The following is a 26835-nucleotide window of genomic DNA, read 5'->3' as shown; positions in this document are numbered from 1 at the left end:
CTCAGCACAGTCTCTGTCAAATCCAGACTGGTTTCTCTTGAAAAAGCAATGGCGAAATGGGTGTCCGTCGGGACCCACAAAGCCAAAGGTGAGTGTAGTCCTGCTGAACATATGTATATCGTCTGTTATCCAGCAAATTACTTCACAGTGACTTTGATCTAGTTTAAAATATTACACACATTTATGTTTTGTTGAATTATTTCACACGGATGGAGGAGGGTTTTGGTCAATGATTATATTCACCACTGAAAAGGATTTTCAACTAATCCCCTCATAACGGGGGTAGAGTGTTACCTGTGGTAAATGAGACCTTTTCCCCCCATTTTTCCACGGTTAATATTCTGTTGATATCATGTAAGGTGGGAAATCCAGGACTGGATCATAGTCCTGGGTGAGTTGGCCTTATGTTCAAGAGTTCAGGCCATGAAAAGACAGTTGGAAATATATGTGGCCCTTTGAAAGCAAAGTGGAAAGGGGGGCTAGTGACTGTCTACCCTGGAGATAGGTGTTTGCCTAGGGGTTTGGAAGGTATGCTAGAGACTTTTCATTGGAGCAGAACCTCTTAGCATTCAAAGAGAGCCGGAGCCCTGGCTAGAAGAGGTGAATGTAGCACATTATTGAGCATTTCTCTCCTTGGTGAGGTTTTTGTTGATCATTGGTAACCTCACATGTTATTACTTTTGCAAAAGATATACCAAGAAAAGTTCTGGGCTTTTTAAATTTCTCCTGAGGACCCACCCCCACCAAAATCAGATTTTTCAGCATATTTACAATAGGCTGGGTCTTCAGCTGATGCAAATCTCTGCCTCTCGCCTTCTCCCCGTGGATATCCTGAAAAGCAGGACAGGTCTGCTATGCCTGGAAGGCTTTGTTTTCCCTCTAATGGAAATTTGGGTGTTACACAGCAGACAGTAATGCAACTCACCTGTGGGCTGGGGAGGGGAGCGAGAAGCTTTCTAGGGCTTTGCAGAGTCGATTCACTTCTACAGGCCCTGGGGCAGGTGGTTGATTCCTTGCTGGAAGTTAGTGCTTTCGTTTCTTTTCTTGCATGCATGGAAATGGGTGGGTTAAGCGGTTTTATTGCTTTTTTTTGTTTGTTTTTAATAGGATGGATGGGGGACAGGCCTCTCAGCCACAGGAGAAGAAGTGGAGTGAAGCTGAGACACATGCTCTTCTGGATCTCATCAGGGACCTGGGACTGGTGGGGCTGCTGAGCAGGAAGTGGTTCCAGAACTGGGACGTGTTTGAGAGGCTGCACGTGTTTCTGAAACGCAGCAACATCCACTTCAGGTACAGCCTGAAACGTGTCTCTCTCTCTCTCTCTCACTTAGCTGCATGTCACGTCTCAGTACAGCTCTCTAGGCATTGCCTGGCTTCTCATAAGTGGCGTCAGCCTGCAACAGTCCCTTTGCATTTGAAGGTCCTGTATCAACCCCACACTTCATTGAAGTCTCTTTGCAAGCAGTGCTTTGCACCCACCACCCCCTCCATGAAGAAATATGCCCTGATGTTACTCTCTTGAGCCTCTTCCTTGTTCTGTGTGTGTCTCTGAGGATCTTATCTGTATTCCATTTCCACCAAGCCTCTTTTTTTAGGTTTTACTCTCTTCCTTCAGCTGATATTGCTGCAGACTTACAAGAGAGGGAGAGATAAGTACATCTCTGTCTCTGATGGTATCGGTCTGTTTTGGTTTTTTGTCAGCTTCTGCCCTGTTAACTGGCTCTAGAACTTGAATTTCCTTCTCATGAATAGAGTGAAGGGTTAGCCTAATGGTTAGAGGAGCAGGTTGAGACCCAGGGGAGCCCAGTTCAAATCCCACTACAGCTCCTTGTGATCTCAGGGCAAGTCACTTAACCCCCCATTCCCTCAGGTACAGATTCAGGTTGTGAGCTCTCCAGGGTCAGAAATGTATTGGCTGTACCTGTCTTGAATGTACTCTGCTTTGATAGCTTTCAGGCTTGTAGTTGGTATATAAGAAACCTTTAAAATAAAGGTGTAGACCTGACTATAAATATCTGTGCTTGAGTTTTTATAGAAAGTCTTATAACTGAAAATTTGTAAGCTGATACTTCTGTAATGCCTTCATTTGTTTTATTGTCTGTCGGTTGCTCCTTTTTTAATCATATGAGCAGAATAAGGAAGTGGCAGAAAAATTCTCAAGCTTTTTAGCACCTGCATTTCTAAGATCACCCACACGCACCAGTGCTCTGCTTCTCAAAACTTAATCTTTCAACCACCATAATTCATGAATGTTAACCTCTGGAGAAAAAAAATGCACGAGCAATTAATTAATTTATAATAATAATAATTTATTAATTATTGTACTTCACATTGAGCCTGCCCATGAGTGGGAATATTGTGGGATATAAATGTCATAAATAAATCTTCCCTGCCTCTTGGCACTGTTCTTTGGCATTAGAGCAGGTTCCGGTCCCTCCTTTCCACTTCATTGCAGGTGTAAAAGAGCACTTGGGCTTGTTCCGTGATGCCCCCTCTGCTGAGTAGGAGGCAGACAGTGGGTTTAGCTCCAGACCTGACTGTCGCATATCTTCCCCAGAGGGATTCACTCCACCCTTCCAGCTGAGGAACCCAGGGCTCTCCTTATTAGATCAACCAGCAGCTCAGGAAACAACTTCTGAAGTAGGGCCTGAGCTGGGGAGTCTGGACCCTTCAAAATGGCAACTGTCTGACTTGCATGTTTCTGATAATTTCAGTGGAAAGAATATTGTGATGTCATGTAGGGAAGCTGGAATGTGACATAACATAAGAGTAGCCATACTGGGTCAGACCAATGGTCCATCTAGCCCAGTATCCTGTTTTCCAAACAGTGGCCAAGCCAGCTCACAAGTGCTTGGCAGAAACCCAAATCGTGGCAACATTCCATGTAGAACCCCAAAGAGTAGCAAGATTCTGGAATCCTGAAGAGTGACAAGATTCCATTCAGAGTAGCAACATTCCATGTAGAATTCCAAAGAATAGCAAGATTCTGGAATCCTAAAGAGTGACAAGATTCCATTCAGAATCTCAAAGAGTAGCAACATTCCATGTAGAATCTCAAAGAATAGCAAGATTCTGGAATCCTAGACTAATAAGATTCCATGCAGAATCTCAAACAGTAGCAACATTCCGTACTACAAATCCCAGGGAAGCAGTTGCTTCCCTTGTCTGTGTCAAAAGAAGACTATGGACTTTTCCTCCAGGAATTTGTCCAAACCTTTTTTTAAACCCAGATATGCTAACTGTTGTTACCACCTCCTTCAGCAAAGAGTTCCAGAGTTTAACTGGTAAATAGTGATATACACCCTGTGTGTAAATGGCTTTTGGCTTTACAAGGACAAGGGTGGTTTTAAGCTGTCCTTGGAGGCTTCTCTCTCTCTCTCTCTCTCCCCCCCTACCTACCTACCTATACCTGGGAGAGTAACCAGCACTGGTGCTCTTCCTGGTGTCACACTGGCTTATGCATAAGAGATGCCCTGATCTGTAATAATTGCATGACTCGGCTGTTCCCTGGCAGCAGGAGTGAGTTGTGAATAATATCTGTATTTGTTCTACAGCCTCTGAATTTATACAGTGAAGTTCCTTTAAATAAGCTGATGGCTGCCTCTGTGCATCCCAAAGGGGGGGGGGGGGGGGAGAGGAGGGATGTTGCTGGACACCTCAAGGTGAAGTAGGAAAGGGGAGATGCTGGATACTTGGAAGGGGGTTGGCATATGGCTGAAGGTTTGCCTATGGTGTTAGATGCCCTTGTTCTGGCTGTGCTCTGTGGGATTGTCACCTCTCCTGCCTTCTCTTCCTTAGCCCCGGACAGATCAAAGCACGGTGGAAAAAACTAAAGCTGAAGTACCTGAGGCTTAAGAGGTTTGTGCAGATGGGTGCGTCCCCGGGACTACTCGCTGACTTCCCGTACTATCAAGGACTGGAGCAGCTGCTGGGGGCAGCCCCGAAGACCTCAGGGCTTTGCAGAAGGGAGGCTGACAGCTCAGGACTGAGCAGCACAGCTGGACTGGAACAAAGGACTGTTGGTAAGTCGGGATTTAAAGTAAATGTGAAATACTGGGAAGGAGGGGGCAAAGGATGCTCTGCTCTCCTCCTCCCGTAGAAATTGCTTCCAGTTTGTTATGGAGCAAAATCAATGCATCTTGTAATCAGAGGGTTTAAGGGCAGGATGAAGTTATTACTAGTCTAGTATCTGATTTGGGAGATTTGTTTATTTTTATTTGTTGCATTTGTACCCCACATTTTCTCACCTATTTGCAGGCTCAATGCGGCTTACATAGTACCGTCAAAGGCGTTTGCCCAGTCGGTGGATAACAAACACAAAGTTGTATAGTGATCGTATGAGGTATAAGTGGAGGGTCGGAATGGATGAAGATTGCGTGTTGTCCTGTTCGATCATAGTCATGCTGTGTTGGTAGGTGAAGAGGGTTACGTGGGGTCGTTGGGGTAGGGTTTTTGAAGAGGTAGGTTTCTAGTGATTTCAATGTTGCAGAAGGCGACACTGAAGAGGTGCTCAAAGCCCACCTCTTCAATGTCGCCTTCGGCAACTAACCACCGTTCCTCTATTCAGGAAATCTAGACTGCCCCAACTTGACATTTCGCCCGTTAGATTGTAAGCTCCTTTGAGCAGGGACTGTCCTTTTGTTAAACTGTACAGCGCTGCGTAACCCTAGTAGTGCTCTAGAAATGTTAAGTAGTAGTAGTAATAGTAGTAGTAGTAGTCATGCTGTGTTGGTAGGTGAAGAGGGTTACGTGGGGTCGTTGGGGTAGGCCTTTTTGAAGAGGTTGGTTTTTAGTGATTTCCTGAAGTTCAAGTGGTCGTGGATTGTTTTCACAGCTTTTGGGAGCCCATTCCATAGTTGTGCGATCTCTTGTTATAAGAGGAAATTGTAGCTAAGAGCTTCCCTCTGTTAGGAGAGACCTAATCAAAGGCTAGAATGTCTGCCATCTTGACTCCATGTCACAAATGGCTTAATCTTATTTTGTCACTCAGAGAAAATTTCATGCTACCCATTTTTGTTGTTTTCTTGATCCAAATGACCCTTCTCTATGCTACACTTCTATCTCGGCTAGATTATTGCAACACTGTCTACTCTAGTATCGCCCAAAAACTCATCTGAAGACTTCAATCCATACAAAACACAGCTTTATGCCTATTTACTCATGCTAGGAAGTTTGACCACATCACCCCTCTCTTTATTCAGCATCATTGGCTGCCAATTAATTTCTGCATTCACTATAATAAAATTTTGTCTTCAAATTTACAACCATCTCTCACCAGCAATAACCCAAATACATGCTCTCCCCCCCCCCCCCCCCAGACAGTTCTTGAATGACCAACATTAACACATCCCTTGACCAGCTGCTGCAAGGTTAGTCTACCAGACGATCTTCTTTTTACGGTGTTGCCCCATCGCTATGGAACTCTCCATCTACGCTTCGTCGCGCCTTTCCTAAGGCAGCCCTTAAAACCCACCTGAGAAAGTTTGTGACGTCCCTTCCCATGGCGGCGGACCATGTTCTGGATTTTGTGTACACAAGACCTAGAATTTTAGGTACTAATTATCCCTTGTGTCTCCTTTTTATTAAGCCTATGAATGACCGATGCTTTTCTCTTTCTCCTGTCCTATCAAATATTGGCATTCTTTTCTGTTCTTAATAAAAACTTTACACAGGATAAAATTTTCCTCAGAAATACAATCGTAAACAAGATTCCTCCCTTCCCACCCGCAACCACCCCCTTGATACATGAACTCCCATGACTTACGTTTATTGTAAACCACTGTCCCGTAAACTACCCCTCCGAGAAAAACTGCACTGGCTCCCAATCAAAGAGCGTATTGTTTTCAAAATCTGCACACTGGTTCATAAAATTATCTACGGCGTAGCCCCAGGATATATGACAGACCTCATTGACCTGCCAACCAGAAACACAACAAAATCAGCACGAACATACCTGAATCTCCACTACCCAAACTGCAAAGGACTAAAAGACAAGTCAACTTATGCATCCAACTTCTCCTATATGAGCACACAATTATGGAACGCACTACCCAAAGCCGTGAAAACAACATATGACCACCGAAATCACTAAAATCTAAGCTGTTCGGAATGACATACCCTACCGACCCAACCTAAATACCTAAACCCTGCAACACAAGCGAAACCTAAGAGCGTACGGACAAAACACACTCCTCCTCTCTACGATCCACTATTATGTCTTGTACATATGAACCTTATTATACCGTTATACACTTTTAATTGTTATACCGGAACTGGCGATCAATACGGTACTATGTAAGCCACATTGAACCTGCACATAGGTGGGAAAATGTGGGATACAAATGCAATAAATAAATATCAAAGTCAGTGTTAAGACCATGTGGTGTGAGAGTCTGTAGTTGAGAGATAATCTTCTGTTCTTCTCTTAATAGTTCTCTATCGATTGTTGAATATACCTTGTATACAAAGAATTTCAAATCATCAATTCTGTGATTAGCTGTGGTCCAGTGATGAACTAAGGGACCGAACAGACATTATGGCTTATGCAACGCCTATGTTCAATTAACCTTGATGTTTAGTCTTGCCCACATAAAGCAAATTGCAGGGACGTTTGATTATGTAAATGACTTGTTGCAGTCAGAAGTGTGGTGTACAAAATACTTTTTAGTTTGAGGATGAGTAATAACGTCAGTTTCAATTGCACGAGAACAAATGCTACAGCTGCCTCAGTTTCTCTGGCCCCAATTGAATCATCTATGGGAACTGGAACTGTAGAGGGGGTCAATCTTTCTTTTCAATTCCTTTCTCTGGAATAGGCAGTAACTAGATTTTTAGTTCTGAAGCAGTCGTGAATGTCAAGAATATGCCAGTGCTCTCTGATTTTCTTGGATATGTAAGAATGTCTCAATGCGCAGACTATGTTTGGGGCTTGTCTCGCAGGTCTTTCGCCAAAAAATCACTGCGAGATTTCATAGTGGACTTAGCATATCCTTCAGTAATGCATTGATGTGAGTTCTGTAAAATCCATTCTTCATAAAGGTAGCTTGTTGTTGATGATCTCCATGATCAGAGCAGATCTTTTTCAGTCTAAGAAACTGGCAATATGGTAGATCACTTTTCAAGGAAGAGTTGTGAAAGCTGGAGAAATGTACTACTACTACTACTTAGCATTTCTATAGCGCTGCCAGGGTTACACAGCGCTGTACAAGTTTAACATGGGGAAGGACCGTCCCTGCTCAAAAGAGCTTACAATCTAAAGGTTACAAACTATGTAGTCAGTGTAGGTATCATGAGTGGGGAAGGTGGTTATGCGCCAAAAGTAAGGGAGAAGAGATGGGCTTTGAGTAAGGACTTGAAGAAGGGCAGGGAGGGCGCATGACGTATGGGCTCGGGAAGGCTGTTCCAGGCATATGGTGATGTGAGGCAGAAGGGGCGGAGTCTGGAGTTAGCGGAGGTGGAGAAGGGTACAGATAGGAGTGATTTGTCCTGAGAGCGGAGGTTACGGGTGGGAACATAAGGGGAGAGGAGTGTAGAGAGGTATTGGGGGGCTGCAGATTGAGTGCATTTGAAGGTTAAAAGGAGAAGCTTGAACTGTATACGGTAGCGGATCGGGAGCCAGTGAAGTGACTTGAGGAGAGGGGTGATATGAGAGTATGGGTTCACGCGGTAGATAAGACGTGCGGCAGAATTTTGGACAGATTGAAGGGGGGATAGATGGTTAAGCGGGAGGCCAGTGAGAAGAAGGTTGCAATAGTCAAGACGAGAGGTGACGAACGAGTGGACGAGGGTTCGGGTGGTCTGTTCAGAGAGGAATGGGCGAATTTTGCTAATATTATAGAGGAAGAAGCGACAGGTCTTAGCTGTCTGCTGGATATGGGCAGAGAAGGAGAGGGAGAAGATGACTCCAAGATTGCGGGCTGAAGCGACGGGGAGGATGAGGGCGTTGTCAACAGAGACGGAAAGTGGGGGAAGAGGGTTTGGGTGGAAAGACAAGGAGCTCAGTCTTTGCCATGTTCAATTTCAGATGCCAGTTGGACATCCAGGCAGCGATGTCTGAAAGGCAGGCCGAAACTTTGGCCTAGGTTTCAACCGTGATGTCGGGAGTGGAGAGAGAAAGCTGGGTGTCATCAGCATAGAGATGGTACTGGAAACCATGTGATGAGATCAGCGAGCCCAGGGAAGAGGTGTATATCGAGAAAAGAAGCGGTCCAAAGACAGAACCTTGAGGAACCCCAACAGAGAGCGGGATGGGGGTGGAAGAAGAGCCATTAGAATATACTCTGAAGGTGCGTTGGGAAAGATACGAAGAGAACCAGGAGAGGACGGAGCCCTGGAACTTGAATGAGGACAGTGTGTCAAGAAGTAAATTATGATTGACAGTGTCAAAGGCGGCAGATAGGTCGATGAGGATGGAATAGTGACCTTTGGATTTGGCAAGGAACAGGTCATTGCAGACTTTAGAGAGTGCTGTTTCTGTCGAGTGTAGTGGGCGAAAGCCGGATTGGAGCGGATCGAGGACGGCCTGAGAGGAGAGGAAATCGAGGCAGCGGCTGTGGACAGCGCGTTCAAATAATTTGGAGAGGAAGGGTAGAAGAGAGATGGGAGGTAGTTGGAGGGACAGGTGGGGTCTAGTGATGGTTTTTTTGAGAAGTGGTGTGACTACAGCGTGCTTGAAGGTGTCAGGGACAGTAGCAGTGGAGAGAGAGAGGTTGAGGATGTGACAGATTGAGGGGTTGACTGTAGGAGAGATGTTGTTAAGCAGATTGGTGGGAATGGGATCAGAGGAACAGGTGGTGCACTTAGAGGAAGAGAAAAGGCGAGCAGTTTCCTCTTCGGTGATCTCAGGGAAGGAGGAGGAGGAGGCCAGGCTAGGTTGGTTGGGGGAGTGGGTTAAGAAGTCACAGGGAGGAGAAGGCTTGGAAGTGAATTCAAGGTTTATCTTCTGCACCTTATCGCGGAAGTAGTCAGCTAGTGTTTGAGGAGAGAGTGGGGGGGGGGGGGGGGTGGGAGCGGAGGGCACTTTAAGTAGGGAGTTGAGGGTGGCGAAGAGGCGACGAGGGTTGGAGCCAAGGGAATTAGTTAATTGAGAATAATATTCCTGTTTGGCAAGGAATAGGGAGGACTGGAAGGAGGATAGCATGAGTTTGTAATGGGTGAAGTCTGACAGGGTGCGAGATTTCCTCCAGAGTCGTTCAGCAGATCGGGTGCAGGAGCGAAGGTAACGGATGCAAGGGGTTAATCAGGGCTGAGGATTAGTGCGCTTAGTGGGTCGAGAGACAGATGGTGCTAGGGTATCTAGAGCAGTGGAGAGAATTTCATTGTAGGCAGAGACAGCCGTGTCGACAGATTCGGAAGACGAAATGGAAGGGAAGAGATTGGAGATGTGAGAGGATAGGGTATGGAGGTCGACGGCCTGGAGATTCCTGAAGGCAGTGGCTATAGTTGGACGAGGTTGAGGCGGAGGGTGATGAAGTGTGAGGGTGATTAGGTGATGATCTGAGATAGGAAGGACTGAGGTGCAGAAATTGGAAGGTGAGCAGGAAGAGAAGAGAACGAGGTCGAGACAATGGCCATTACGGTGAGTAGGGGTGGTAGAGCATAGTTGGAGGTTAAAGGAGGATGTCAGAGTGAGGAATTTAGAAGCGTATGAGTTGGATGGGTCGTCAACGTGAATATTAAAATCACCAAGAATGAGGGATGGAGATGAGGGATCAAGAAAGACGGTGAGCCAAGCGTCGAAGTCAGTAAGGAAGGAAGAGAGGGGCTTATCAGGGGGGCGGTAGATGACTGCAACTCTGAGTGGTGTCGGGTAGAATAGCCGGATGGCATGAGTTTCGAAGGATGAGAAGCAGTGAGACTATGGCAGGGGGAGGGGTTGGAAACTACAAGAGGGTGAGAGAAGAAACCCAACGCCTCCACCGCGTGCGTCTGGGCGGGGAGTGTGGGAGAAAAGATATCCTCCATGGCATAGGGCTGCGATTGAGGCAGTGTCGTTAGGGGTTATCCAAGTTGCAGTTGAAGGGAACGGGAGATGAACAAATCGTGGGTGAAGGAGAGTTTGTTGCATACTGAGTGAGCATTCCATAGGGCACACGAGAAGGGGAGGGAAGCGGGGGGGGGGAGAAGGGGAATAGAGATGAGATTGGAGGCATTCTGGGATCGGTTACGTGGATATGGAGAGGAGAGGTGGGGGGGACCTGGATTGGGATTGATGTCACCTGTGGAAAGTAGGAGAAGGAGTAAGAGAGTGCGGAGGAGGGTGGGGGAGGAGGGTCGACGAAGATGATGAAGACGGGATGTGTTAAGGAGGAATGGGGATGGGTTAATGGTTGGGAGGAAGTGTAGAAGGTTGAGAGCTAGGAATGACGAGGGGGGCAGGAGAGCTGGGGAGGTGGTGGGGGGGTGGGGGGAGGTAGGGTAGGGGAGTAATGAGCAGGACGGGAGGGGACAAGGGTGGGCAGTGAGTTCCTGAGGTAGACAGTGGAAGGGGAGGGGGGAGGAGGTTAGGAAGGGACAGGGCGATGAAGAGAATGTGTATAGAGGCCATATATAGGGGCTAAGGTGGATGCGGGTAGATGTGAAGTGGCTACGGTGATAGGAGTAGAGGAGGAAGGCAGGAAGGCTAGGACAAGGACAGCAGGCAGCAGCTAAGGCATAGGGAGTGATGGTGTTTAAAGGAATCCTAGCCAAAAAGCACCTGGAGACTCTGTGCACTTGGAGCGAGGGCCCTGGGAAGCTCGGGGTGGACCTGGAGTCACCCCGGATACAGCTGTGAGGAAATGCAGAAGGGCTGCAAGTCCTCCACAGCACCTGGTGGGAGTGCTGGGCACCTAGAGCTGAGGCCCTGGGTGGATCGGAGTGGACCTGGGTGTCACCCCGGAGAAGGCTGTAAGGATATGCAGATGAGCTGCAAGTCCTCCACAGCACCTGAAAGGCAGCCGGTGGTAGAGCTGGGCACCTCTCAGCTGAGGAAAGGCTTACCAGGGGTTAGGCCGAAGCCAGCATACTGAAGCCATAATTTATTTTTCTTGATGATGTATCTCCTGTTGATCTTATTACCTTCAAGTGACTTAATAATGGCTTATGGACTTTTCTTTTTTTGGAAGATATCCAAACCTTTTTTAAACCCTGCTAAGCTAACAGCTTTTACCACATGTTCTGGCAACAAATTCCAAAGATTAATTACACGTTGCGTGAAGAAATATTTTCTCCGTTTTATTCTAAATTTACTACTTTGTAGCTTCATTGCATTTCCCCTAGTCCTAATATATTTGGAAAAAGTAAACAAGCGATTCATGTCTACCCGTTCCACTCCACCCATTATTTTATAGACCTCTATTGTATTTCCCCTCGACCCATCTTTTCTCCAAGCTGAAGAGCCCTAGCTGCTTTAGCCTTTCCTCATAGGGAACTCGTCCCATCCCCTTTATCATTTTCGTTGCTCTTTTCTAATTCCACCATATCTTTTTTGAGATGTGGTGACCAGAATTGCACACAATATTCGAGGCGTGGTCGCACCATGGAGTGATACAAAGGCATTATAACGTCCTCATTTTTGCTTGAAAGGGTCTGTATAGACTATATAGAGAGGAAAGGTCCCATTTAACTTTCTCTCTGAGAAGTTCTGCGAGAAGAGGACATTTCTCTGGTAAGTGAACATTATTTTGCTCTGTGCTTTGGGAATTTAGGGGGGGGGGGGGTCTTTTACTAAAGCTTAGCTCGAGTTATCTGAAGCAGGGCCCATTTTATTCCTATGGGCCCTGCTGCAGATAACTCGAGCCAAGCTTTAGTAAAAGACCCCCTTAAAGATTAGGGTTTAAAGGAGGAATTGTAGGTTATTGTAAACTTTATCAACTAATCTTCATACCTTTTCCCCATAGTTTTAAAACTTGAACTTTGTATCGCAGCATTTACAGCCTCTAGCCAGGCACAGCAGGGCCTAGTTCTGTATTAGGGGGAAAAAAAGAAAGAGAGAAGTATGCAGAATTAACTAGTGTACAACTCTTTTCCCATAGTTTTAAACTGAAAATTTTTCTACAGATAGAGACTTAATAGCCAAACAGCATTAAAAAGGATAGTACCAAGGCTCAAATTTTGTTCTAAAAGGCAGTCATTTTCCGTTCTTTGCTGCTGGAGAGGTAGCACTGCTACTGATTGAATTAGGTGTTAATTAAGGTGTGAGGAAGTAGAATATTTGCAAAGGTTATAAAGGCAATCTGATTACTGAGTTAGCTTGAACTTTGTGCCACAGCCTATAACATTAAAAGAACATAAGAGTAGCCATACTGGGTCAGACCAATGGTCCATCTAGCCCAGTATCCTGTTTTCCAAACAGTGGCCAAGCCAGGTATCAAGTACCTGGCAGAAACCCTAATCGTGGCAACACTCCATACCACAAATCCCAGGGCAAGCAGTTGCTTCCTATGTCTGTCTCAATAGCAGACTATGGACTTTCCTCCAGGAATTTGTCCACCTTTTTAAAAACCTAGATACGCTAACCGCTATTACCATAAGAACGTATTGCCATACTGGGACAGACCGAAGGTCAATCAAGCACAGCATCCCGTTTCCAACAGTGGCCAATCCAGATCACAAGTACCTGGCAAGATCCCATCATAGAATAGTACCTAAGTGCAATTATGTGTATAACTGCAAATTAGTGCCAATTAATACCAATTAACTCCAATAATCACTGAAAATTTGCACCATATTTGCACCATATTAATCAAAGACTAGTAAAAAAGGCCCGTTTCTGACACAAATGAAACGGGCGCTAGCAAGGTTTTCCTCGGAGTGTGTATGTTTGGGAGAGTGTATGTGAGAGTGACTGTTTGAGAGTCAGAGTGAAAGTGTGAGTCCAATCCATGCTCCTCTGTCACCTGGCCCCTCCATTCATCCCTATCCAGCAATTCCCCTCTCTCCCTGAGGCCTGCCCTGCAATCCATAGCCATCCATGCCCATCTGTCCCCTCCATTCATCCCTATCCAGCAATTCCCCTCTCCCTGAGTCCTGCCCTTCCAATCCATGCTCCTTTGTCACCTGGCCCCTCCATTCATCCCTATCCAGCAATTCCCCTCTCTCCCTGAGGCCTGCCCTGCAATCCATATCCATCCATGCCCATCTGTCCCCTCCATTCATCCCTATCCAGCAATTCCCCTCTCTCCCTGAGTCCTGCCCTCCCAATCCATGCCTATCCATGCTCCTCTGTCCCCTGCCCCCTCCATTCATCCCTTTCCAGCAATTGCCCTCTCTCCCTGAGCCCTGCCCTCCCAATCCATGGCCATCCATGCTCCTCTGTCCCCTGCCGCCTCCATTCATCCTTTTCCAGCAAGTCCCCTCTCTCCCTTCCATGACCCCGCCTCGCATCCATGCTCCTCTCTCTCCCATGTCCCAGCCTGGCCCGCCCTCTTCTCCCCCCCCCCCTTCGCATCCATGCTGTCGTTTCTCCCCTGCCCTCCCGCTCCCATTGTTGTACTTTACTGGCCACCCTCTTCTCTCCCCCCAACATGCGTGGTTTTTTTTTTTTCTTGTTTTTAAATTTACCTCCGTGGCGGTTCCGGCAGCGAAGCGTCAGGGAAGGAGGCGGTGCTCCCGACGTCTAGGTTTCCCTTCGCTGTGTTCCGCCTTCTTTTGACGTCATCCTTGACGTCAGAAGAAGGCGGAACACAGCGAAGGGAAGGCTAGACGTCGGGAGCGCCGCCTCCTTCCCTGACGTTTCGGTGCCGAGCGATGCGATTGGTTGTGTCATTGCTCCGCCCTCGACGTCATCACGTTTGACGCGTGGGCGGGGCAGACACAATGCGATCTCACCCCCTTCACTTTTAGAATGTTGGCTAAGAGAGGCTTCATTAGAACGTTGGAGGTGCGTTTTATATAGAGAGAGAGCCTCTAGAAGGCACAGCAGGACCTAGTTTAGTCTTCAGTCCCGCCCACCCCTAGCACAGCTCTTAATTATATAGTCAATTATCCTAATTAGGATAACAAGGGAGGAGTGCTCTTACAGAATTTTAATTACATTTCATTACTTTCTAAGAAAAAAAAACTAAATAAATCATACAATATACCATATAAGCTAAAGGCCTTTTTTCAAAATATCAGACTAACATCCTGAAATTATTGAAAAACTGAAAAATACTAAGATGGGAAACAGCAGTCTACCAGTGAGAGGGGTGCTATCCATTCTTTTGCATTGAGTGTCACATGTATGGTTATTTCCCAGTTGGTGAGCGGTTATATGTGTGTGCCTGATGCAAAGAGCTCCTAGCTCTCGGAGAACGGGTCTATTCTCTTGAGGCTAGAGTAGCAGACTTGGAGGAGCTGAGGGAGACAGAGAGGTTCATAGAGGAGACCTACCTCCAGTCTGGCAGCCCCTGTGCTGCCTTGGAGGAGGGAAGTCCTCTTAAAGGAGAGCATCACCCTGGTGAAGCTGGAAGTAATCGTGTAGCCAGGACCAGCCCACAAGGGGATGCAATGAGGATATGTCTCCAAGAACTTCTGGCCAGGAAGGAAGAGTTATGACAGTTGTTGTTTCAGTCACACAACGAGCAAACATATGGAACTGATAGGCTGGTGTGCAAGAGGTTTTTATGACTAATGAGGATTCTCGCCAGCGTGAACTGATTATCGGACACGCAGAGCTGAGCGGTCAGCTAGTTTAGTTTTAAGTGCTAACAGCGGTGACCGAGAGTCTGAAGTCTTTTCCTCTACAACATTGCAGTTGTTAGAATAGAGTAAGAACTTGCTCCCATTAGTGTTTATATGGTAGTATATTGTAAGAGCAAGTACCAGGGGAAGTTGTTGTAATTAGTAATTTGATTATTAGGCATGTAGATCTGGGTGGCTGGTGGACGTGAGGATCGCCTGGTCACTTGCCTGCCTGGTGCGAAGGTGGCGGACCTCACGTGTCACCTAGACAGGATCTTGGATAGTGCTGGGGAGGAGCCGGCTGTCTTGGTACATATGGGTATCAATGATATAGGAAAATTGAGGGAGGGAAGTTCTGGATGCTAAAATTAGGCTCTTAGGTAGAAAGCTGAAGACCAGGTCCTCCAGGGTAGCAGAAATGTTCCCCGTTCTATACATAGGACCCAAAAAGGCAAGCTGAGCTCCGAAGTCTCAATGCTTGGTTGAGACGATGTTGCAGGAATGAGAGATTTAGATTTGTAAGGAAATGGTTGACAAATGGGAAAAGGGGAGACTGTTCCAAAAGGATGGGCTCCACCTTAACCGCGATGGAACCAGGCTTCTGGCGCTAGCAGCTTTTAAACTAGAAGGGGGGGGGGGGGAGGAAACTGACAGTCACCCAGGAGCGCATGGTTCGGTGTGGAGTATCCTTGAAGGATACTATTGAAACGGTAAATCCCAGTAGAGAGGTTTTTAACAATGCTGAAAGTAAGCCAGGTGTGCTTTAATGAGAGAGCAGGATAAAGGATGCACATTATCCCCGTCAACTTCTAAGCAGATTGTAGATCAAAGCCTAAAAAATAAGATGGGAGAGTTAGAATATATAGCACTAAATGATGAGGTAGATATAATAGGCATCTCAGAGACTTGACGGAAAGAGGTCAATCAATGGGATACTGTGTTAACAGCGTACAAATTGTATCGCAATGATAGAGAGGATTAAATGGGGGGGGGGGGGGGGGGGGTTGTGCTATATGTTAAAGAGGGAATTGAGTCAAATAAATATTTCACATGAAACTGATAAGTGCATGGTATCATTATGGATTGAAATTCCATGAGTGAAGGGGAGGAGTATTCTTGTAGGGCTGTGCTATAGTCTGCCGGGACAGAACAAACAGACAGATAAAGAAATGTTTACAGAGATTAGGAAAGCTGCAGAAGGAAGGGATCCTCAGGAGCTTAGCCTAGAATGGGTGGCAGAGCTGGTGGTTGGGAGGCGGGGCTAGTGCTGGGCAGACTTATACGTTCTGTGCTGGGGCTGGTGGTTGGGAGGCGAGACTAGTGCTGGGCAGACTTATACGGTCTGTGCCAGAGCCGGTGGTGGGAGGCAGGGATAGTGCTGGGCAGACTTATATGGTCTGTGCCAGAGCAGGTGGTGGAAGGCGGGACTGGTAGTTGGGAGGCGGGGATAGTGCTGGACAGACTTACAGGGTCTGTGCCAGAGCTGGTGGTTGGGAGGCGGGGTTGGTGGTTGGGAGGCGGGGATAGGGCTGGTCAGACTTGTACGGTCTGTGCACTGAAGAGGACAGTACAAATAAAAAAGTAGCACATATGAATTTATCTTCTTGGGCAGACTGGATGGACCATGCAGGTCTTTTTCTGCCGTCATCTACTATGTTTACTATGGAAAATTGGGCAACACTATAATAATGGGTAATTTCAATCACCCCAATATTGACTGGATAAATTAGGGAGTACCAGGGAGATAAAATTTCTAGATGTAATAAATGACTGCTTCTTAGAGCAACTGGTCCAGGAACGGAAAAGAGGGGAGCCATTTTGGTTCTGATCCTTGATGGCATGTGGCAGTGTTAGGTCCCCTGGGAAACCAGTGATCATAACATGATTAAGTCTGAGCTACTTTATGGGATGAACCCACAAAGAAATCTACTGTAGCTGCATTTAATGTTCAAAAGGGCGACTATAATAAAATGAGGAAAATGGTTAAAAAGAAGCTAAAAGGATTGGCAGCTAAGGTTAGGTTCAATATTAGCAGGGGAACTTGGACTTGCAGATTGTAGACATAGTTTGTGTTACCCAGAGGTTCAATTTCTTTCTGCCCATAGGTGTTGCCATTGCTCCAGTGCTTGATGACGCTGAGGTAGTCCTTGAAGAGCTTGACGAGGTCCTTGGAGAGGAGGTTGGGGGATTCAGCCTGCCACCAACTCCAGAAGAAAACGATGGGATTTCAGTTGGCCTATCGGAGGAGAACCCAGCGGGGCAGGAGAATCTGGACCAGAGGAACCTCTCCCAGTCAGCAGGTAAAAATGGTGGAGGCCCTTTGAAAGGGTGCAGTCCTAGGTCTAGTTTTGTGGTTTTAGTCTCATAGCCTCTCCCTCCTAACTCCGTCTAGGGAGGATTTTCCAAGCACTGGGTTAACCTATGTAGTAAATTTGTCTCTCTAAGATGCCTTTATCTGTTGAAATACTGACAGTGTTGTGGTTAGAGTATTGTGGTAATGGATGTCCAAGGAGTTGCTTTCTTAGCAATCGTTTTATCGTTTATGTAATTTAATATTCTGCCTTTTTTGAAATTCAAGTTTATTTTATTTATTACTACTACTACTATTAAACATTTCTATAGCGCTACTAGACTTACGCAGCGCTTGTATCCCACATTTTCCCACCTGTTTGCAGGCTCAATGTGGCTTACAAATACCTGTAATGGCAACACCATTTCAGGGTACAGAAATACAATTGGTGTTACAAAGATGACGAATAGTAAGCTTAAAATATCGATCTAGTCAAACAGTTGTAGAAAAAAGACATTCGTAATCAGGGAGGGGTGTTGTTGTGTTGTAGTTAGTTATGGACTTTCGTGGTAGGCTTTGGTGAAGAGAGAGGTTTTCAACGATTTGTGAAAGTTGGTTAATTCGTTAATTGTTTTTAGGTGTTTTGGAAGTGCGTTCCACAACTTATGTAAGAAAAGCTGGACGCGTGTGTCAGTTTGTATTTTAATCCTTTGCAACTGGGGAAGTGCAGATGCTCCCCAGTATCTCTCCACACTCGTCCTTCCCTACACCCCTTGCCGTGCACTCCGCTCCATGGATAAATCCTTCTTATCTGTTCCCTTCTCCACTACTGCCAACTCAAGACTTCGCGCCTTCTGTCTCGCTGCACCTTACGCCTGGAATAAACTTCCTGAGCCCCTACGTCTTGCCCCATCCTTGGCCACCTTTAAATCTAGACTGAAAGCCCACCTCTTTAACATTGCTTTTGACTCGTAACCACTTGTAACCACCTGCCTCCACCTACCCTCCTCCTTCCTGTACACAATAATTGATTTGATTTGCTTACTTTATTTTTGTCTATTAGATTGTAAGCTCTTTGAGCAGGGACTGTCTTTCTTCTATGTTTGTGCAGCGCTGCTTATGCCTTGTAGCACTATAGAAATGCTAAATAGTAGTAGTAGTATGAAGAAAGGTACGGGCAGATCTTTTGGCATTTCTGGATGGGAGGTCGACTAGGTCAAGCATGTATGATGGGGCATCTCTGTACATGATTTTATGGACTATCGTGCAGATTTTGAACGTGATGCGGTCTTTAAGAGAGAGCCAGTGTAGTTTCTCTCTTAGAGGTTTTGCACTTTCATATTTTGTTTTTCCAAATATAAGTCTGGCTGCGGTGTACAATAAAATCGGTAGAATTAAAAGCAGAAGTCCATAATATGATGGGAAAGAGAGAATCGACTGAGAAGTATAAAAATATAAGTTTGGTCATTCATTGGGGCTTCAATGCAAGGTAATTCAGTATATGTAGGAAGTGCTGTGTAGCAGTGCCTTGGTACATCACATGTTTGATCTATTTGGAGACAGGGAAGAAGTGGGAAATTACAGACCGGTAAGTCTCACGTCGATGGTAGGAAAAATAATGGAGTCACTGCTGAAAGAAAGGATAGTTAACTTTCTAGAAGACAACGGGTTACAGGATCCGAGTCAACATGGCTTTACCAAAGGAAAATCCTGCCAAATGAATCTTATTGACTTTTTTGACTGGGTAACCAAAGAAACTGGATGAGGGACGTGTGCAATACGTAATCTACTTGGACTTCAGCAAAGCCTTTGATACGGCTGTGTTTCGGTGTATAAGCGCCTGCAGCAGGAGTCTGAAGATGGTGGTGTTAATACTGTACTACCTGATCCTGCATACAAAAAGGAAGCTAGGGTTGCAAAGCACCTCTGTGCTGGTGAATCAAATCCTGCAAAACTCAAATGCAATCGCGTGGCAAAACCAAGCTGCCAATGCCGAGAGGTTGAAAGAAAAATGTGCCAAAACACAGCTGTTGAGTCTTAGTGAATTTTCAGTAAATATCAGGCATGAGAATCATCCTTTCTCCCTTGGTTCTTTTGGAAGAGCCAATGTACCCTACTGTTTGGTTTAGAAACATAGAAACATGGCGGCAGATAAAGGCCAAATGGCCTATCCAGTCTGCCTATCCTCTGTAACCCCTAATTCTTCCTAAGCGATCCCACTTGCTTATCCCATGCCTTTTTAAATTCTGGAACAGTCCTTGACTCCACAACCTCCACCGGGAGGTCATTCCACGCCTCCACCACCCTTTCTGTGAAATAATACTTCCTTAGGTTACTCCTAAGCCTATTCCCTCTTAACTTTGTCATATGCCCCCTCATTAAAGAGATCTCCTTCATTTGAAAACGGCTCTCTTCCTGTACATAAATGTCCTTGAGATATTTAAACGTTTCTATCATGTCTCTTGAAAACTTGAAAAGCTAAAGGTGGACAAAGCCATGGGACCGGATGGGATCCACCCCATGATATTGAGGGAGCTCAGAGAGGTTTTGGCGGGTCCTCTTAAAGATTTGTTTAATATATCCTTGCAGACGGGAAAGGTTCCAAGGGACTGGAGAATGGCGGAGGTGGTCCCTCTTCACAAAAGTGGTGATAGGGAAGAAGCTGGAAACTACAGGCCGGTAAGCCTCACTTCGGTTATTGGAAAAGTAATGGAAGCGATGCTGAAGGAAAGGATAGTGAATTTCCTGGAAGCCAATAAGTTGCAAGATCCGAGACAACATGGTTTTACCAAAGGGAAATCGTGCCAAACGAATCTCATTGAGTTCTTTGATTGGGTGACAGGAGAATTGAATCAGGGACGAGCTATGGACGTAATCTACTTAGATTTCAGCAAAGCTTTTGACACGGTTCCCCACAGGAGGCTTTTAAATAAACTGGATGGGCTGAAGATAGGACCTAAAGTGGTGAACTGGATTAGGAACTGGTTGACGGACAGACGCCAGAGGGTGGTGGTGAATGGAATTCGCTTGGAGGAGGGAAAGGTGAGTAGTGGAGTGCCTCAGGGATTGGTGCTGGGGCTGATTCTGTTCAATATATTTGTGAGTGACATTGCCGAAGGGTTAGAAGGTAAAGTTTGCCTATTTGCGGATGATACTAAGATCTGTAACAGAGTGGACACCCCGGAGGGAGTGGAAAACATGAAAAAGGACCTACGGAAGCTAGAAGAATGGTCTAAGGTTTGGCAATTAAAATTCAATGCGAAGAAATGCAAAGTGATGCACTTAGGGAATAGAAATCCATGGGAGACGTATGTGTTAGGCGGGGAGAGTCTGATAGGTACGGGTGGAGAGAGGGATCTTGGGGTGATAGTATCTGAGGATTTGAAGGCGACGAAACAGTGTGACAAGGCGGTGGCTGTAGCTAGAAGGTTGTTAGGCTGTATGGAGAGAGGTGTGACCAGCAGAAGAAAGGGGGTGTTGATGCCCCTGTATAAGTCGTTGGTGAGGCCCCACCTGGAGTATTGTGTTCAGTTTTGGAGGCCTTATCTTGTTAAGGATGTAAAAAGAATTGAAGCGGTGCAAAGAAAAGCTACGAGAATGGTATGGGATTTGCGCTACAAGACGTATGAGGAGAGACTTGCTGAACTAAACATGTATACTCTGGAGGAAAGAAGAAACAGGGGTGATATGATACAGATGTTCAAATATTTGAAAGGTATTAATCCGCAAACGAACCTTTCCCGGAGATGGGAAGGTGGTAGAACGAGAGGACATGAAATGAGATTGAAGGGGGGCAGACTCAAGAAAAATGTCAGGAAGTATTTTTTCACGGAGAGAGTGGTGGATGCTTGGCATGCCCTCCCGCGGGAGGTGGTGGAAATGAAAACAGTAACGGAATTCAAACGTGCGTGAGATAAGCATAAAGAAATGAATACTCAGGAGCTAGGTCAAGATCGGGAGGCGGGGCTGGTGGTAGGGAGGCGGGGATAGTGCTGGGAAGACTTGTACGGTCTGTGCCAGAGCCAGTGGTGGGAGGCGGGGCTGGTGGTTGTGAGGCGGGGATAGTGCTGGGCAGACTTACACAGTCTGTGCCCTGAAGAGCACAGGTACAATTCAAAGTAGGGTATACACAAAAAGTAGCACATATGAGTTATCTTGTTGGGCAGACTGGATGGACCGTGCAGGTCTTTTTCTGCCGTCATGTTACTATGTTACTATGTTCCTGTACATAAATGTCCTTGAGATATTTAAACGTTTCTATCATGTCTCCTCTCTTCCAGCGTATATGTGTTGAGGTTCATAAGCCTGTTCCTATAATTTTTGCGTTCAAGACCACTTACTAATTTTGTTTGTTATGGGTATAGGGGATTGAGTATTCCTCTACGTCTTGTGGTCGTTCTCACAATCTGCTGTGCAGTCTTAAGTCACGTAGATTTACTCTGCAGGCTGGTTTTATGTGATTCACAGTTGTTTAAGTACTTATTTTAATTTAGTTAATTAGTGGTCCCAAGGTAGTAAGAGTTCATGCACTTCAGGGAAAGAACCTTATTGTGGAACTCTGTAAATAAATCATGATGGTTGTTGGTGTTCTATCTTCTCAGGGTTTAGGTTAGGATTTAATCATAGTTTGAATATAAATTGTATAATACTACAGTGTTGGGTGTTCACACACCCTTTTTATTTATTTATTTATTTATTTATCACATTTGTACCCCGCGCTTTCCCACACATGGCAGGCTCAATGCGGCTTGCATAGTAACAATGTAGAGTATTACAAAGTCGTAGAAGAATAAACAGTTTGTAGTAAAAAAAAAAATTAGTGGGGTTAACGGACAAGCAAGTTGAACATAGGAGGAATAGGGTGTAGAAGGAAAAGAGCGTTGGGAGGTAGACGTGGAAAGGAGTGGATATGGGGTAGCAAAAAGGATAATGGGAAACATGGTCAGTTTGTAATTATTGTCAATTATTAATCATGTGGGCAAGTTTTGGTTGGGTTGAATCATTCGGGTAGGCTGTGTTGAAGAGATGGGTTTCCAGTGCTTTTATGAAGGGTAAAAGGGCATTAATGGTACGGATAGGATTGTATCTACATATATTGTGAACTCCGCTCTCTAAACAAATCTCTCTTGTTGTCCCCCTTCTCTTCTACCGCTAACTCCAGACTTTGTTCCTTTGTCTTGCGGCACCTTATGCCTGGAACCATCTTCCTGAACCCATACGTCTAGCTCCTTCTTACCTGTTTTTAAATCTATGCTCGAGGAGTGTGGTAGCCGTGTTAGTCCACTCTTAAGGTTATCAATAGAAATCAAACAAAATAAAATAAAAAATCCACAGACAGAATTCCCCTTGTTGTGACATACAATCCAGAGCTGGAAAAACTGAGGAAAATCATAAGAGATCTACAACCTATACTCCAGGAAGATGAATTACTGAAAGAGATATTCCCATCCCCACCAGTATTGGCCTTCCGACAGCCACCCAACTTAAAACACAAGCTAATCAGAAGTAAACTTCCATCACAGACTGAAAAGGAACAGAAGGGCACAATTCCCTATAATTTATCCAGTTGCAAACTATGCCAAAATATTTCACAGGACCCCAAAGTCATCCACAAAGGAAAGATATTCAACATAAAGGGATCTTTCACTTGCTCATCTTCCAATGTGGTATATATCATTCAGTGTAAAAAATGTAACGAAGGATGCTATATTGGAGAAACAGGCCAGATGCTTAAGACAAGATTCAATTTACATAGACATCACATGAACAATACTGGTGCCAGTAGGGCTCCCACCCCTGTTGGTCAGCATTTTACAGGACCAGGACACTGTACCAGTGATTTCACAGTGAGAATCCTGAAAGGTAACTTTAAAACCATACAAGAACGTAAGACCTTTGAAGTCAGAATGATTGAATATTTTAACACCCAACAGAAAGGACTTAACAAGGATCTGGGGTTCCTAGCCCATTATAAACCATAAAGCTGTATGTCTGTTGATCACCCTCCCCTCACCTATCCACACCCACCCTGTTAGAATATCAATGATATGCTTTGATGTCCCCATGCATACCTCCGACCCACCCCCATCCTCCCACCCTGTCAGACTGTCATAGTAATGCTTGAATGTTTTCACTTATATACACTGTCAGCTAGCACATTTGCTTATTTCCGATCTGAGGAAGAAGGGCAACCTTCGAAAGCTAATCAAGAAATGTATTAAGTTATGTCCAATAAAAAAGGTATCATCTTATTTTCTTTTCCATGTTTTATTTTGTATGATTTCTATTGAAAAATCTATGCTCAAAACTCACCTTTTCACTACTGCCTTTGGCTCCTAACCGTTACTCATTTGCTCTCCTCCTCCCTGTTCCTCTCTACCTTGTAATTCCCTTCCCTTGCCTATAATGTCTCGTCTGTCTGTTTCTACCTAGATTGTAAGCTCTTTGAGCAGGGACTGTCTCTCTCTATGTCAAATGTGAGCGTCTGGTAGCGCTATATAAATGCTAGTAGTAGTATTGAGCCATGATAGAAGAATGCTCACAGCATTTTCCATGGACAGTAAGAGTAGGCGGCAGGGGCGTAGCCAGACCTCGAGGTGGGAGGGGGCACGTTTTATTCTCCCCACCCACTGCCGCCTCTGTTAACCTATCTTGGCTGGCAGGGGTCCCCAATCCCTGCCAGCTTGAAGCACCGCCGAAACAAGTACCTTGGCTTGCGGGGGTCTCCAAGCCCTGCCAAGTGAAGCCTTCATCCAGCACTTGTCTCTGGTGCCACCGCATTGCCTGCGCTGCTCTCACTTCCGGCATGCTCCTTTTAGTGAAACTGACTCAGTTTCACTAAAAGGAGCATGCCGGAGGTGAGGGGAAGACCGAGCCCAGTAGGCAACATGGCGGCGCTGGACAACGCTTCAGCTGGCAGGGGTTGAGGACTCCTGCCAGCAAAACCAGGGACCCACAGGAAATTTGGGGGGCCCAGGCCCCCATGGCCCCACGTAGCTACGCCACTGGTAGGCGGATCTGTCAGCCTGGGAATCGGCGTAGGAACCGGGCTTGTGAGGGGATCTAGGTTTCTGTTCATCTTCATTGCAAGAGCAGCTGTTCTGCCTTCCTCCCCTACTCCCCATCAGCATATCTCAGTAGAAGAGGGGTTCTGCGTTTTCCTGCTGGTCTCACTACTTTGTGTTTCTCATTACAGGAGCGGTGTGTGACGTCCTGCGGGAGTCCTGGCCTGTGCTCTTACATCAGCTAGAGACACTGATCCAGCTGACTACCACTACCTTGGAGCATGTGGTACAGATGGGGAAGGAGATCAGCAGACAAGTTGAATCCCTGTGCTCAGAAATTGTGGGGAAAGAAGTGGAGCTGGAACCAGGATTACTCTGCAGTACGGAAGCGGTGGCGGATCCTGCCTCTGCTGTTTCTCCCGCCGATGCTCCTCAGCAGGAGATCCCTGGGGGAGCCAGTGCTGCAAGGCGGGACCCAGAACCCACAAAACCGCAGGAGAGTAGGAAGCGCAGGTCCACGCCTTCAAGTGTTTGTCCAGCGCCAAGGCGAAGCATGAGACAAAGAAGACCTTCCATTCGCTACCTTCACTACTGAGGCTCTCCAGGCCGCTGCAGACGGCAGAGCCTTCAGCCAAAACATTTTAGGAAGTGTGTTACATGCTGTGTATCTAAGATGGGGATGTGATGGGCCTTGTACTAGGTTGTTGGATTATGTATCTGTAAACAGAAGCGTAGCAGGGGGGAGCGGAGAGTGGAGTGCCACCGGTGCGTGTTTTAAATGTGACAGATTGTGTGAAAAAGGCGTCGGTGGAAGTCCTTTTGGGGGAGCAGCTGCTCCCCTGGCACCCCCTCCCCCCACCAACTAGCTAAGCCTCTGTCAGTAACTCCTGCCTGTAAGGGCTAAAACTACTTTGTCTCTGTAACCTTCTTTAATTTTCAAACAAATTGTGTGATTTTTTTTTTTAGTTCCTTCTAGAATTTAGCTGCAGTATTTGTGGGTATAACAGGGCGAAAGTGCCTTGCCACCGTTCTTAACTGTGGGTCCCTTGTGCTTAAGGCCCCCCCCCCCCCCCTCTGTAAATGTTGAAAAAGCAAACTTCGGAGTAGATTTGTTGCCCTCTCTTTCCCCTCGTCCGGGCAAGTTGTTGTATTCACTTGAGCAGCTCTCCCCAGGTTCCTGTCCTTTTTAGTTGACCTGCTGGTTCCCCTTCGAAAACTGCTCTGTTCTAACTAAAGCCAAGTTTAAAGTGTCTTGATCCTCTGCTCAGCCTGTCAACCAAGCTAAGGGAGAGTAGTTTTGTTTTGTTTTTTTGAATAATACTAAAAATTATTGCTTAAAATTGTGAGAGGGATCACCAGAATCTAAGTAAGCTCAGTATGGGAAGGAAACAGGCCTCTGCTGTTTAGTTCATATTGATTAAGACAGTCCGTCCTGTCTCTGAACACAGGCATCATCGATTGGTTCCATTTTTTCACTTTTTTTTTTTTGAACAAGAATATATATATATATATATATATATATATATATATATATATATATATATATATAATATGGAAGAAGAAGTGAACGTGTTTGATGGACTCTGAAAGGTAGAGTTAGTATGAAACAAGCACAACATAATTATCAAAGTCTGGGGCCAGCTGATGCCTTGTGAATGATGATTGGTAACAACCTTGATGGGAGAGACCAAGTTTGAGTAGTAATTAAGTTTGTTTTTTTTTTCTATCAAACGGCCTTTGAATTATTGTTCTGGTTAGTTAGGTCTCATCTCTGCCCTGGTCTTTAGAGCATCCCCCGCTGCTCTGGTCGTACTCCAGTTGTGGTTTCAGAAGTTGTCCTGCAGAGAAGTGGGACTCTGCCCTCCTCGTGGAGGCCGACCCTGTCTTTCTAGTTGTAGTGCTGAGGCTGCGAGATAGGAAGAGGTTGTGGTCCTCCGTGTAGATTAGAGGGGAGGAACTGCTGTCTGGGCCATGGTACCAGAGATGGGGAAGATAAGCAGATCTCCCAGCTCAGGCTTTCTTTACTCTCTTGACAAATGTGATCTGATTCCTAAAATTATAGTAGGAAGGTCTACCTTGAAGGTTGGGGGAGGGAAGGGGGCCCCTCTTACAGGGATGTGTACAGAATGCTACCTTAGCTAATGCACTGAGAGTGTCCCTTGCTGAGCTGAGAGCTATGGAGGACATGACTCGAGCCTGTAGCCTTGTTGGAGGATGCTGGTAAAAATATGGATAAATGAACACAAGGGGGGAGGGGAACTGCTAGGGCAGGCCTGACCACTCTGCCCTGAAATATGTGGATGGCTTTGGGCTGCTCTAAAGTGTGTTTGGGGGGGAGGGGGGTGGAAGAGTTGGGGTCTAAGGGCTACTGTGTACCCTGCACCTGGCTGTGGAAGCCAGAGGCCAGTGGAGCGGGCCAGAGCGAGGGAGGCACAGGCCCAGCCCTTGTTCTGCTTGTCTTGCTAATATTGTTTAGAGTTGCTGGAGTTGAGCCGGTTCCATGTTGTATCGTGTGATTTGCACCCTGTATTTTCCTTTCACTCACGTTGGTTGTGTGAAGTTGTGTACTGGAAGATAGTGGATGGGGGTGAGGAAGGCAACCCCCTTGCCCTCGGTTTTTTCTTTAGTTTTTGGTTGAGGTCTTGAGGAGTGTCCCTCCCCTTCCCTTTCTGTATGTTAATAAACACAACCAAACCCATTGGTTGACAGCGGTTAATGAAGTTGTTTTATTTTATTGGGGTCAGCATTCAGTACCTCAGCTCAGATGCGTCTTGTTACTCCCTCGAGGCCGCCCATCTCTTGCACTGGTTTCAGCTCTCTTTGGGTGTGGTGGCCCCAGGGACTGGAGCTGGGGTGATTGCATGGACAGAGGCCAGAGGATGATGCTGGCAGTAGCTG

At 46.0% G+C, this 26835-nt stretch overlaps 1 protein-coding gene across 4 annotated transcripts; it reads left to right on the top strand.

Moving 5' to 3' along the window:
* Positions 1-24976, top strand: LOC115461813. 4 transcript variants are annotated; one of them, XM_030191862.1, is made up of 5 exons: positions 1-88; positions 1108-1290; positions 3799-4022; positions 16749-16943; positions 24129-24976. In XM_030191862.1, exons 1-5 carry the CDS (start codon positions 57-59, stop codon positions 24530-24532), a joined length of 1038 nt encoding a protein of 345 aa, XP_030047722.1. In that variant the 5' UTR covers positions 1-56; the 3' UTR covers positions 24533-24976. The 4 variants fall into 4 exon arrangements, with proteins under 4 accessions (XP_030047722.1, XP_030047724.1, XP_030047723.1 ...); XM_030191864.1 differs by lacking the exon at positions 1-88 and adding an exon at positions 902-1001; XM_030191863.1 differs by lacking the exon at positions 1-88 and adding an exon at positions 902-1022.
* The last annotated feature ends 1859 nt before the right edge of the window (positions 24977-26835 follow it).

The sequence above is a fragment of the Microcaecilia unicolor genome, chromosome 2, assembly GCF_901765095.1.
Source record: "Microcaecilia unicolor chromosome 2, aMicUni1.1, whole genome shotgun sequence".
Taxonomy (NCBI): Eukaryota; Metazoa; Chordata; class Amphibia; order Gymnophiona; family Siphonopidae; genus Microcaecilia; species Microcaecilia unicolor.
The sequence above is the reverse complement of the archived record's forward strand: the minus strand, read 5'-3'. Positions and strand labels throughout refer to the sequence as shown.

Bases quoted from the DNA above. Each gene is read 5' to 3' on its own strand.
- LOC115461813 (XM_030191861.1), top strand. From the start codon at position 1,049: ATGCATGGAAATGGGTGGGTTAAGCGGTTTTATTGCTTTTTTTTGTTT. The intron at 1,291-3,798 runs GTACAGCCTGAA...TCTCTTCCTTAG, and splicing joins CGCAGCAACATCCACTTCAG to CCCCGGACAGATCAAAGCAC. The intron at 4,023-16,748 runs GTAAGTCGGGAT...TTCTGCCCATAG, and splicing joins ACTGGAACAAAGGACTGTTG to GTGTTGCCATTGCTCCAGTG.